This window comes from Vidua macroura, chromosome 3, assembly GCF_024509145.1.
Source record: "Vidua macroura isolate BioBank_ID:100142 chromosome 3, ASM2450914v1, whole genome shotgun sequence".
Classification (NCBI taxonomy): domain Eukaryota; kingdom Metazoa; phylum Chordata; class Aves; order Passeriformes; family Viduidae; genus Vidua; species Vidua macroura.
In genome coordinates, this window is record NC_071573.1 from 56,858,192 (window position 1) to 56,872,574 (window position 14,383).

Sequence of the window (14,383 nt, forward strand, 5' to 3'; positions counted from 1 at the left end):
GGTGAAAGAAGGGGAACCTTTGTACGATCTTCTTTGCTAGCAGGGTTCTGAGCACCTTGTGCTAGCAGCTGTCTGTCTGCAGTAAAAAAACCCCACCATTCTGTGCCCTCTCAGCCACTCTCAGGGGACTTGACGTGTTGCTGCTAACAGTATCTCTTCAAAGACTGCTGCCAGTCATTCATTTCAATATGTAATCTCCCGGAAGCCGTTTGAAGCGGTGTTGCTTAGTTACAGTTGAAGTGTGCTCTGCTGTAGGGTTTTCACTGGTACAGTTCAGATCGCAGGAATACAGGTCGGGTACCACATTCCGCAGTCGCTCGTGCAGTACTGAGACAGCCATCCTGAAGTCTTTTGATGGTGAGAGAGTGAAAAGTTTACTAAATATGGAATATGTACTTAGAGAAGGAGCTATAGATCTTCTACCTATATATAGTAGAGCAGATTAGTTGCTTAAAATTTCAGTCTATACTTAGCAAAGGTTAGTATCTGTTATAAAGATTTAGAGAGTAAATTTAGGAGGATTATGCTTTTGGGATGTTCGCATATTGGCAGACTGAATTTCAGAGATTATTTAATATGTTTAAGGGTTCTTGTTTTGTTAAACCTTTTGCAGTGTATCCTGTTTTAAAATCTTTCATAACTGTTCAACATGGCTGTAACAGAGCTTCACATAAGGGGGTTTCCTGTGCAAATGTTTAAGTTGATGTAAATGCTTATGTGGTATGCATTACCTTGCATGGAAGTGTGAGAGCATGATCAAATAGTTAACTACATTGAGTCATCAGAGCTGGCTTAAAATTGTGCTTATTAGTTAGATAGCCTACTGTGAGCCTTTTCTCTCCCTCTCCTCCCTCCCCCCACTCTCTCAATATCTCTCTCTTTCTTAAAATCCAATCAGGATCTGCTGAAAAACATAGATGGTCACAAAAAGGCATTCCATGAGATCCACAGGACCAGGTCTGTTAATGGCGTGCCTGTTCCACATGACCAGTTAGAGGATATGGCAGACAGGTAAGGCTTTCAATCTGAAATAAAAAGCTTCTGTGCATGAAGGGGAGCCTGTTTGCTTTTTTATCTGTTTATGCAGAGATCACTGTCTAGTTACATTTCTCAGTGGCAAACTGAGATGGATGGAAAAAACTCCTACAATATACATAAAAATATACTGAAAAACCTGATGCTTTTAAAATTGATGAGAATCAAAATAAGCAATAGATTTTGGATAGGAATACTTTTTTCATACTGATCCTGTTATTACTTGTCCCTGGAAGAAATGTTATATAACAGCCAGGATGCATGTGAAAAAAAGAAAAATGACTTTGCAAAACTTAGTGACAGAAGTGAACTGATGTTTTTTATGATAAAAAAGAAATGTAATTAATTTGTTGTTCAAGAGCAGTCATCAGAATATCATCACACATAATTAAATGTTTGTAGACTCTGAATGAGGTGAAAGATTAGAAAAATATCCAAACTGTAAACTAAAGATTTCAGTCTTTCCTGCAAAATGAATGTTGCTTTATTTTACTATACTGTGATTCATTTTATAGGTTTAATTTTGTTGTCTCTTCATCTGAGCTCCATCTGTTGAAGATGGAGTTTCTGGAACTGAAGTACCGTCTACTGTCACTCTTAGTCTTTGCAGAATCAAAGTTAAAATCATGGATTATCAAATACGGAAGGCGAGAGTCCGTGGAACTGCTTCTTCAAAATTATATTGTAAGTTGGGGTTGTCTTCTTTTCATACCTATTTTTGAAATTTTCATATTTAAGTTTGCTAGAATTGTATAAAAGAACAGAAACAGATATCAGATTTGTCAGTCATCAACTTTATGACTGCATTCCTATGGAATATATCTTCAGAGGTGAATCTGCCTTCCCCATGGAGAAACTTTAGTCAGAAGGCTAAAAGTAAAAATTATTCTCTTTCCATCATTTTTTGAAAAAGAGAAATTCTGTTCCAGCTGCTGTCCAGTGATTAATTTAGCAAACACATCTGGAAGTTCCAAATCCTGGATTTTTGCTTCCTTTTTATAGCAATTCCAAAAAAGTTAATTACATTTCTTTTACACCTGGATAGAAGCAGTTTATAGTGACTATACACAGTTTAAGAGTTAAAGACAGAGGAAGTTTTTGGCATGCATTCCCACACAGTATTTTTTCCCACACAGTCTTCCAAAGATTAATAAAAAAGAATGTTATTTTACCTCCATATACTTGTTTAATTTAATTGAGTGATTTTTCTTTTCCTACTCAGCATTAGTATATTAAACCCTTTTCTTTATTTCTGTTCTGGAAAGAGTTTGCTCCAGCTCTGCATCAGCCATTTACAGTGTTAAGGAACAGAAACCATTGACTTACAAGTGTTCATTGATAAATTCTTTTTTAGTGTTATGCTGCTGCATCTTTTTAAATTCACACGTGCAGTGCCAAGTGTAGGTAGAATGATAGAACTGCTGCACTTCTACATTAGGGCATGAAGGATTCTTTGAAAAGCAGGGCTGGTCTAAATATTTTTTTCCCTTCTATCTAATCCATATGGGGAAAATTGCATGCAAAAATTAAGTCGGAAAAGAACTGATACAGTTATGGAACCATTCAGAGACAGGTAAATGAGCAGAGAAAATTATTGATGTCCCCAATTCAATGAAAAGGAAACTTCAAACTCAGTGAAATCTGGATCAAATTCTCATTCTTCGAAGTGAGAATTTCTGTATTTAAACTTTAGCAGTTAGGGACACGCAAAAATTCAGGAGTCAGTTAACCTTGTTTTTTACACAAGCTTTACAAAATTCAGATAATTACTTGAATTACTTAGTTTGCTGGAGTGATGTGCAATAACTAGGATTGTAGTCCATTTTTTTACTCTATAATACTGTAAAAAAATACTAAAAGGTGACAAGAGAAATAATAAAAAAAGTGGATAGCTTGAATTTTCAGGGCTTTTTTGGTGACTTTCTTATTTTTTTCCTTTAGAACGAACATGAAGTTGTTAACTTGTATATTATTTTGCAAGTGCCTCAGTTGTTCTTGTAATTCAGACCACTGATGCTGCAATGGTCTTTAGGGAAGGAAGATGCTTCCTTGCATTATTTTTGAAAGTGTATAGCATCAAAATGAGGAAATCAGGACAGGAGGATAAATAAATCTCATTTTCATTCTTGATGGCCTTGACTTCTGGGTCCTTCAAGATGTGATGGAAAGGGAATTTATTTGCTTTGGCTTACCTGGGACCAGTTTTCTAGGACTGAGGGACAAGTGTTACTCTTCCAGTATATTAGGAGTCTTACTTAGCAAAGCTGTAGTCAGTACCTTATAGTCAGAGTGACTATATTAGCAGGAGATAAAAATGTAAGTCTGTTTGTCTGCCAAAACAGACTGGGGAATGTCAGCATTCTAGGAACATGCGTAATTAGGATCTGGATAGAACATATGCCTGGAAAATATTTATGTACTCTAGCTTAAAAATAAAAGTGGTGATTTTTACTTAATCTTAACATCTTTTCACCTGTTTGTCATACACCAGAAGTAAAGGTCAGCACAGATTATACACCATCAACCTGAATAATAAACTGCACGAAATTCCACTGTAATGGAGATACTAGGTACAGTTATCCATGGATTTTAACCCATGGAACTGTGTTGTAGCACTGCTATGGTGGCACTTTTTTAGCATCATATGCTATACTGGTTTGGGAAAGCTGCTTATTTTCTTCAAGGAGACTTTTCAGATGGTAGACAATATTAATCAGTAAAATGTTTATTTAATTTTTGAAAATATTTCAGATAGCTCTTCATTAGTGTTATGTAAACTTTTTTTGCTCTTTTGTGTGAAGTCTTGGAGGTTTTGGTTCAGGTTAAAATGTCTGCATGGGTTTGGCAAAAGTGAAATCATAAGTCTGTCCCACAATTCATGATAAAGCCTGTAGGTTTTTATACATGGCAGATTTTGTTTTAACAGGGGAGCAGAGAAAAATTGTGATTGTTCTTGACTTCTAGTTTCCTTGGTTATAAACACAGTTCTAAATTACCTACTAGATAGCTGTTGTAACCTGACATAGCAACTCTCAAAGGTTTTAAATAGAAGGGTTCTAGATATATACTGGCAGAATTATTTTTAAGTGCTTTTTTCATGTTATATAATGATCTGATTCTCCTGTTCAAAATGCATTGAACTTGGACTTAATTTGAAACCTGGTTTAATCAAAATCACACTTGTCTGATTTTGTCTATTCTGGCATTCCAAAGCTTGTATAGACATATGTGGGGTATGCATTCCTTAATTTTGTAATTTGTAGCTGCGGAGGGATGGGATATAGCATAAATTATAGAACCATTCTAAACTCTACCTTTCTCTTCCTGTTTTAACACTGGTAATGCAAGATTTAATGTGATTGTATAATTTAGAGCTATAATTTTCTGTTGCACTTAAAGGGAATAACATTTCTGAAAGACATGTCTAAAAAGGTCAGTTTCATTTGCCATACGGGATAAAGAGGCATAAATGTCAAAGGCATAACTTTTTTACCAAAATATTTCCAGATAATTTATTCATTGCACTCTAACACATCACAGAACTAAACTATCATTCACAAAGGAACAGTACTGTGCCACACTTTGGAAAAGCAGCATCTCTTTGTGCAGTGTTTCCATGATCTTACTTTTTGTCAGTTGCAAAGGAGGTAACGAAAAATTGAAGAATAAAGCAAAAGTTTTTAATCTATTAACGTCTAACCTGTCTTTCTGCAAAGGCTTAGTACAGGAACAATTGGATTTGATTTTTGTGGTGACATATATGAAGGAAATTTTCTGTTTTATTAAAATTATTCCACTTAGTTTTGAGTATAAAACAGTTTCCATTAAATAACTTGTTAGTTACTCAGTTTCTGTACATTCTAAGTGTCATGTGCTAGTGATTTCCAGCAAGACAGCAAATAAGAAAACTTCAAATAACCTTTCCATGTGGAAAGTAAATAAATCTTATTTAAAATTATATACTCTACTGTATCATTAAATTTAAAAAGTAAAATTTGTATGCTATTTTATAATTATGATATTAAAACTATTATTTTATAATGATGAAAATATGAATGGAGGAATAATAAAGTTAAATGTTGTCATCAGTATCCTGATGTAATTTCATATAAATTATTGCTAATCCTAATACCCATCTTTATTTTATCTGTTACTTTTTTTTTTTTCTTTTCAGTCTGTTATTGAAAATAGTAAGTTCTTTGAGCAGTATGAAGTTACCTACCAGATCTTGAAACGAGCAGCTGAAATGTATGCCAAAGCAAATGGCTCAGGTAAATGTCTATATTTATTTTGTCACTAGCATGTAGGCATCTGGTCCAGAGCAGCCTGCTGCTTCTGAATCTCCAGAGGAGAGTGATCATAGTCAGACTTCATCCTGGGAGAGGCCCATTGTCCATGCTAACTGTTAGATTATTTCAGTGTTGTTAATTTGGAATAAAAAATTGTGACAGAAACCAAATTGTGACAGAAACCAATTTCCCTACTCCCTAGGAGTAGGGAAAATAGTGTTCTAGTGCCTGGAAATGCTCCCTGGCTTCATTAATTTAAAAGAAAAAGACAACTGGGAGTTGGTCCCAGTATAGTAGTTGCAAAATCATCCCTTGGTTTATTGGAGGTTCTTCATTAACTTTGAAAACCTGCAAGAGGAACTCAAATGGTAGTTGCAGTATGGGCATACATGAGAAAAAATGTGTAGCTGATTCAACAGCTGCGTCCTGTCATTTTTGAATACTGCTGAGTTCAGTGAGAATTCGAGGGCAGTATTTGACCTAGATAATTACAGACATGAGATCACTTTAATCTGTAGCACAATAATGTCTTTGGAGGATTGTTGCAGCTGCTGCTAAAGGGGGGGAGAAAATGGATACCTTTGTTTGTTGTGAAATTTAAGTTGATAGTGACGCCCAAATTTTACAAAAGTAAACATTTTTTCAAGGTATTCTTACAAAGAACAAAAGTCACAGATTTATTCAATGCTATTAATAAAATCCAGTAACAAATTATTTTCTAAAGAATAAATACTAACATATATGAATTCAGCAATAGCAGTTCAAATTAACTAAAAACTCTTTAAAACAAATATATTCTGCATATTTTGTGACATCTCAGCATTTGCTTGGCCTCTGTTTTCCATTAGAATGAGAACACTTTTTTTTCCTTTCTTGCCATGTGGAAAACGCTAAAAATTAAATGTCAAAAATTAGCAGCAGTTTGGTTTCAAAGTCAATGGCAAGAAGATCAGAATTTCATTCCATACTTTTCAATGTAGACATAATATGTGTTTTTATATTATGCAACTCTCATGTTCTGCTATTTTTAAGTCAAGCCTGTCTCTTGATTTCTTTTATTGCAGATTTGAAATGAACACCACACACAATATGCAGTGTTACTGTTTTAATTTCGCATTCATTTTATGTACTTTCCTAAGTCTTTAATTCACACATTTAATTTCTCAGTCGTGATCTTGTGCTAAAATTGGGCTATGAACTGAACATTCATATATAAAAGCCTACTGAGATAGAAGTTACAGTAAAACAACATTCCCTGGTGACAGTGAATAAGCATGGTATAACGTTACTCTTTACAGAAATGGTAATGAAACAAAATAATCAATGTCTTTCCTGTATCTCAGTGGAAGAGGTTGAGAATGTGATGAAATTCATGAGTGACACCACAGCTCAGTGGAGGAACCTCTCAGTAGAGGTGAGAAGTGTAAGAAGCATGCTGGAAGAAGTAATTGCTAATTGGGACAGATACAGCAGCACTGTGGCAGGTCTACAAGCTTGGCTTGAAGATGCTGAAAAAATGCTGAATCAGCCTGAACATTCCAAAAAGGTATGTGCTAGTAGCATATCCATATGGCTGTTTTGCAAATTGTGAAACATTGGATAATTATTTCTTCATTTGCTTAGGTTTTGCTCAGACTTTGACATCCTGTCTTCATTCAGCATAGGAGTTTCAGTGTTTGCTTGTATAGCATCTAGAGACAAATACATATGTACACAAATACATATATACACAATGGAGCAAGCCTCATCTGTGGTACCATGGCTAGAGGCGTCTTTGACATGAATATAGGGCAACAGTATTGCTCAGATATAGGAATGTTGCATGATTCACTCAAAGGCAAATACAGCTCTTAGCACCAAAGAGAGTAATCATGGACTACCTATAAAGACGTTTCCACTGATTTTTCTAGATGACAGATTTCAGTACTCATTACCTTCAAAGAGCAGTATTATTAATATGTGTTGTTATATTTGATGGCTGATTAATTAACTCATTTCCCTGGCATTTCAGAAATCTTTTAGACAGTTGATTTTGGGGACCTACAGTTATAAAGATAGTTCTTCTGTATTTTTTTCCCTGTTGTAATGTTAGAGTAGTGAAGCACTAAGATTTAAGTTTGTAAACCTTCAATAATAACCTGGAATGACTTTAATATTCCTGTGTTTAATAGGTGCTGAGTTTGCACCTGATCCCAATGTAGCAGTATATAGCTCTTAACACTAAAGTAGGGTTCTCATAGGCTGTAAGATGGCAAATTAATATCAGGTCAGGAATGAGCATTTCATGTTATGTGCGTGAAAAAACAGTATACGTTTTTTTAAAGTTTGTTAGTTCAAACTGATGTAAATTAATGAAATACACTTTTTAAATGAAAATAAACCAGTGAAAAAAACAGTCTGGCAGAATATAGATTCAAACAATTATTACTGGGCAGGAAGGATGACTTAGGCTGATCAGGGTGATCTAAGATACTGTTGCATGTTTTATGTAAGTAATTGAACAATGATTAAAATGAAATATTCATAAATCCATGTATATGAATAAAATCAAAGCACTTACTTTTCTGTTTAGATGTATAACTTTATCTTCAAATATTTTCAAAGCAGAAATTTGAACATACCCATACAGTACATACTTGCTTCTCGTTTCTAACATAAATCCAACAAGTAATTATTTTCATTCTGATATATGATTTCAAAAATATCAAGAAATCTTGTTGAAAACCTTAGACATGAAGCTTTATTTTTCCCAAAATGCTATTTTTTTTCTTAAAAATACATTGGCTAAAACCTGTTAAAGGTTACTGAGTTGTAGCATCTGTCTGTAGACTGAGATACGTATTTTAAAAGTTACTTCTACTTTTAATGTTGAGTTTAGCTCACCACAGCAATAATGTTCACTTAGATAGTTCCAAGGATAGGTCTGATGTAGCAGGTTTGATATTTGATTATTAAACCAAAATAAATTCTTATTGTGGTTTGTAAAATTAATGGTCTTTGCCTTTGAAGAAAAATGATCTGGAATACCAGGTGAAAGATGGTAACTATTGTTTGGAATATGGTGTAAAACATTTTTAAATATTTTAGAATTTTTTTCTGTAAACCCACAAAGATATCAGTAATATGATACAAAGTTGCTCATTTGCAAACCTTAACTGTATTACTTAAGGCCTCTATATTCTATCCTAGGCAAAAACCACAATAGTCCTTCATCATGCTGTCATGCTTTCTTCTTCTTTCCATTATCACTGCATCATTTCCAGACCTGCATGTACCACTGTTTGATTTGGAAAAGAAAGTGGCTTGTTGGCTTTCTTGTTGGCTTCAGTTTTCAGAAACCTTGCTGTGAACCTGTAACGCTGAAGATCTTGCAAAAAAAAACAAACAAACAAACAAAAAAAACAAAAAAAAACAAAACAAAACAAAACAAAACAAAACAAAACAAAAAAAAAACCAAAAAAACCTACCAGCATGCGCTTGGATTTTTCAAACTACTCCTTCTCCAACTCCTTCGTTTACTTCCAGTACCTCTTAAGCACTTTCCATAATTTCATTCTAACTGCATCCTCCCACACCTTTCTCATGCAGCTATATCCAAAAGGTTTTAGAGAGCTTCTAGATCTCGTGTGGTGACTTCCTTAAAAAGAGCTGCATTGTTTTAATTGAGAATGAGGTGTGCTTCCCAGTACCTTCCAAACTTGTTTAAATTTAATACATGTACTCAAACTGGCTTCTGAAATGGAGAACCTCCCCAGCCAGTCTGCAGAAGGTAATGGTCTGAGGGAATAAGTGTGCAGAAACAAGGATGTGAGTAGTTTACTCCACGTGCTTTTTTCTTATTGCCCTCTAGTGAGCTTGACCATTGGAAAGCTGACCAGTGCAAGATTGAGTAGATTTTATTTCTTTTGGATGTGCTCATAAAGCAAGGAGGTTGCTCTACTGCAAGTGGAAAAAGATTCAAACTGCAGAAGCAGTTTACTGAGCTGATTAAATTTATTCACCAATGCATCAGTACAGAGCACCTGAATCCTATTGATCTCCACTTTAAGGAACTGAAACACTGTGTGTTGTTCAATTCTCTCTTCAAGATATTTGACCAGTATACAACCACGTGACTTTTTCTTTACAGTTGCATCTGAACTTTTTTTATATGTGAATGAGTTCTGACAAATATAGTTTCAGAACTGTAGTTCTAAAACTTGGGATGGCTGACAGTGTGGTTGGATAGGAGTTTTTCTCATGTACCATTGAGCAAAGGACTGTATTAGACTGTCACATGGAAGATGAATGGTTTTAGAATTGTAGGGTAGATTGGTAGCTGTAAACAAAATGGATCACTGCCCCCTCCTAAATCCTGAGGATCAGGTAACATGGTTCAGCTTGAATCCTTCTGATTACTCCTTCTCTCCTGAAGGAAGACACCCTCATGATCCAGTCAGTTTGGAACAGACTGTGCCATTCATTGACTTGTGCATTGTTTAGGAGAAGGGTAGCAGGGACAAGCCATGTCAGAGAAGATGTGGACAATCATGTGATTGAGTCCTGTTTTGTTTACTGATATAGGTATAGAGCCCAGGGATACCTGCCTTAGGAACAATTGCCCATTGTCTGGAAGAGAGAAAAGGAATGAAGGGAATTGGTCTTTGTCTTCTCTACCAGTTTATGTGCATGTACCTGCCTACAAGATGTATACAGTTCATTAGGCTATCTCAGTGAGGGGGACAAAATTGCTGGCAACCATCTCTTTCCCCTCTGTGCTCACCTGCTCTGAGCTAGGAGGAAGCAGTGATTAAAAAAATGAGTCCTCACAGGAGTCCTCTTCTGAGAGGCCTAACCTTGGAAAGCTGCATGTGGTTCACAGCAGGGGAAGGACGTCTCCACAGCCTGTATATGGCTGGTTTACTATCAGTCCACACTGTTTAAGGACAACACAGAAAATACATGAGCCCCAACAGCATTTTCAATTATGGAGCTTTGTCTTAAGGAGGAGTTTCATTAGTTCAACTGAAGCCACTCACTAGAGTAAAATGAGCTGTAAGTAAACTGGCAGTAATTTTTAATTCCACAGGTTCTATTCACTGACATTAAAATTCTGTTATGGCATATTTTATGTGAAGAGCATCAGAGGATAATTGTTCAACAAGTTTTGATCAAGTCATGAGCGGGTGATTAAGTTTTAGTTTTATGATTTAATATAAAGACTAATTGAAAATGTTTTGGAACTGTGTTTTTATTTTCTTCTTCAGGATTTCTTCCGGCACTTACCTCATTGGATCCAACAGCACACAGCCATGAATGATGCTGGTAATTTTCTAATTGAAACATGTGATGAGACCATTTCTAGAGATCTTAAACAGCAGCTTCTGTTGCTAAATGGAAGATGGAGAGAATTGTTCATGCAAGTTAAGCAGGTAAGTGATTTTGCCCTTGTTACTTTTAAATATTTACTTTGTCATTTCCAGCAAGCAAGACAGATTACCCTGTTAACAGGACTATAGGACAGCTTTCTAAAGTGCCTAACTGTTCATCAGTATTTAAATTAGAAATTACTCCCTGACAGTAATTTATTGTATATGAGCTCATCTTTTATTTACCTTTTTGGTTATACAGCCATTTTGGGGCGGATGAGGGGATATTTTCAACTAGTATAAGCTGAAGCTTTTCATCGTAGTCACCTGTTTTGACACAGTGAATGTTATTCATACATAACTTCTGTTCTATGAAGAAAATGACTGGTTTTCAGTACCTATTGCTACTGTAAAAGCTCTGTAAAGTTAAAGAGTGAAAATGGTAAAAATTATTATTTTCACTACTCTTTGATGAACGCTTCTTCCAGTTATTGAATTACAACCATAAGCAGGGGCAATAATTAATTTAATTAAGTAAATTTTTTCTCCATTTCAGTTGGACTTTACTTCTATCTTGCCTACAAGCAGGCTCTGATAGTAAATTAATAAACATACCCTTTACCTCACGTAAGAGATTCAGCTGGTACAAAAAGAATTGTGGTTTCTATATTTGCTCTTTAAAAATCAAAGAGAAGATGTGATCTTAATTACACAGAACTATTTCACACATTTGCTAACTCATAAACACGTTAGAAAATATCTTTGTTCTTGTCAATATACATCTATCAATATTGTCCCCTTTCAGTGATTTTAAATAGCAGTTGCCTGTTGAAGGTACTGAATCTGTTTTCTTTACTGGCATTATTATCTCCTATGCAGCCAAGTTAAAAGGAAAAGCAAAAAATGAGTGTCTCTCTTCTATTGTAAGTTTTCCAGACTGTTGATAAGAATGTTCTCAAGCTTTACTTGCTGATGCTATTTAAGGTGATTCACTGATGTAAATGTCTCTTCCACTACTTATGCAGCTTCTTTTATATGCTGGCTATGTGGGTTTTTTTTCTCACAGGCTTTTTCACCATTTCTGTCACACAGCTCTTTCTACTTTCTAAGGCATGTGTTTCCCCTTTCCCCAGCCAGCATTCCTTTGTTAAGATTTCCCTTATTCTTTAGCTTTTCTAGGCTTTTCATATTCTATTCTCTTGGCTGAATTTTCAAAATTGATACTGTAGGTAGTGAGAAATTAATTGGACTGTTGATTCTAGGGTAGAAACAAATGAGTCTGGCATTCCCAGACCTTAAAAGAGGCTGACCTCCTGTATACATGCTGTTAATCATAGCATCATTACTATTGAAACTAATGCAGATGATGAATTTAGATAACGTTCCATTATATTATATTGCATTGAATGTAATTTTTCTGACAAACAATTGCACTGAAAACATGCTAATTCTCTTAAATCATTACTTAATTGCTAGGTATCTAATTTGGGTTGGTTTTTTTTTTTTTGGTTTTTTTTTTTTTTTTTTTGGTTTTTTTTTTTTTTACTTTCTCTTTTTTAGTATGCTCGAGCAGATGAACTGGACAAAATGAGGAAGGAGTATGTGGATGGTGTGGCCCATTTGACAGCTTTTATTGATGGAAGCAATGCGAAATTTTCAGTCCCCGTAGAAGTGTCCTTTCATGATGTCAAAATGTTTGTGCAAGATTTAGAAGTAAGTGTCTTCCTTCTGTTTCTTTCTTCCTCCTTCAAAAGAAACTTGCAACTATTTAATTCTGATAGTATAAAATTATTTTAGTATACATTCCCATTATTAATTGGGTTTTTTACCAGTGGTACTTTTTTTTTGTATGATTTCAGCTATATCTAAAATATATATAGTTGTATTCTATTAGTGACAATTTTAGAGCAAATTTCCAAAACACTGTCTCAGTAGATATTTCTTTCTTTGTAGTTTCAAATCACATTCAGGTGAGTTGACTGATCCTCTCTGGCTCAGTTTTCATGGATTTGAAATATGGTCCAGTGTTCACTGAAATCAGTGATGAAAATAATTTACAATTAGAATATATATCATTTATCATTGTTTTCTCTTCCATTAATGCATAAATACTGTTGTTGAATTTTTTTTTAAACTCTTGTTTCAGAATATCAAGCAGAAATTGCCCGCAATGGAAACTCAGTACAAAGCAGTTGCAAGAACAGTGCAACTTGTTACAAAAGAAGTTTCCCAAGAGGAAGCCAATGAAATGCTAGGAACTTTGACACGGCTCAAGGAGCAGCTGGGCAAGGTTGCAGAATACTTTTTTTTACTACAAATTGTAGAGTGTTGAACTAATAAATAGTAGGGTCTTGTACATAAATTCTTGCATATATGCATTTGAACAAATACATAGTTGTAACAGTAGATTGTTTCAGGGTGGAGAAGGTGTTACTTCTCTTAAACGCTAAGACTACCATCCTTAAATTTAATACTCTTTTCATTAAGAAGTAATAGAAGATCAGAACAATCTTAAAAAAGAGTAGGTAACAACTATATAAACCTACATGCAGAAAAAGTTGCTATTTATTGAATTTTATAACTGTTTCAATAACTCTTTTTCTTGACCGAAGGTTAAAGAGTATTCCAGTGCCTTGCTGTATGAATGCCAGCGCCTGCTGTCTCCACTGGAAGAACTGGAGAAACAAATCACACATTTTTATGAATCTCTTGAAAAAGTAAACGAAATAATTTCTATCCTGGATCCTGAAGCACAACCAACAACTGTTCTTAAACAAAAAGCCCAAGTAAGTTTCAAAAGCATCTTACAAAGTTCTGCTGCCTCTGAGTATTTACAATTATCTTTCTAGGAATTTGGATCGCAGATATTCAGGCAATAGATGTAGCCTTACCCTAAAGTCAGCTAGGCATAAATACAAAAAAAATTGAAACTTTTGTTCCTATCTAGTGTTCTTGGTTTAAATCCAAGAAGTAAACATAAGACTTTTTTTTTTCTTTTTTTTTAACCTAGTGGAAATTGGACTGAAGTATGGGTAATACACTGAAATTTTTATTAAGCAGATGAAAAATCATGATCAGAAACTTCTCTACATCTCCTTGGACTCTTAAGGAAGTTTCTTAGAGGCTTGGAAAAGTGCTTTATTTGAAATAAATTTCAGTATAATATTAACTTTTCTTCATGGCTAATAACCATTTCTCTCTGGAGGAATTCAGAGATAGTCAGAACTCATTTGGAAATTTTAATGAAAATAGGATTTTAAAAACTTTTTTTCAGCCTGTACTATTTCATGCATGTTTTCTTTTTTCTCTCTTTTTTTTTTAAGTATATTTCTCACAACTTAAGGTGATTTATAATGAAATCTGAATTCCAAAAGCTGACATGAAGGATTAATTTGTTGAAAGGCAAGGAAGGTTGAGATCTCAACCTGCTACTGAGAATTGCCATTAGTGTGTCACTGTTGGTTATTTTCAGTTATACAATAAATATAGAAATACCATAAAATTAAATCACAGAACAATGCATTGACCTACAATGTATTGACAATATATCAATAGATCTACATTCTCTACCCAAAGGGCTTGAGTACATGTCTGTATATTGTTTTGTGAATAGCTAGAGATCTATTTGGGTACAATACTTCACATTCAGGGAGAAAGTTGTCATCTGTGTTATTCCATTTAATATTTTGTGTAGTCTCTTTGCAATGGTCC

The 14,383-nt window shown here is 34.6% G+C and overlaps 1 protein-coding gene across 1 annotated transcript in view; it reads left to right on the forward strand.

The window, feature by feature from the left end:
- The window catches only part of SYNE1 (spectrin repeat containing nuclear envelope protein 1), a 279,385-nt gene that overhangs the window by 71,659 nt on the left and 193,343 nt on the right, over positions 1-14,383 (forward strand). The window contains exons 12-19 of the mRNA XM_053974692.1: positions 899-1,011; positions 1,551-1,719; positions 5,210-5,306; positions 6,668-6,870; positions 10,571-10,735; positions 12,233-12,385; positions 12,819-12,962; positions 13,285-13,458. Of these exons, the coding sequence (XP_053830667.1) occupies positions 899-1,011; positions 1,551-1,719; positions 5,210-5,306; positions 6,668-6,870; positions 10,571-10,735; positions 12,233-12,385; positions 12,819-12,962; positions 13,285-13,458 (1,218 nt within the window). The remainder of the gene's footprint in view (positions 1-898; positions 1,012-1,550; positions 1,720-5,209; positions 5,307-6,667; positions 6,871-10,570; positions 10,736-12,232; positions 12,386-12,818; positions 12,963-13,284; positions 13,459-14,383) is intronic.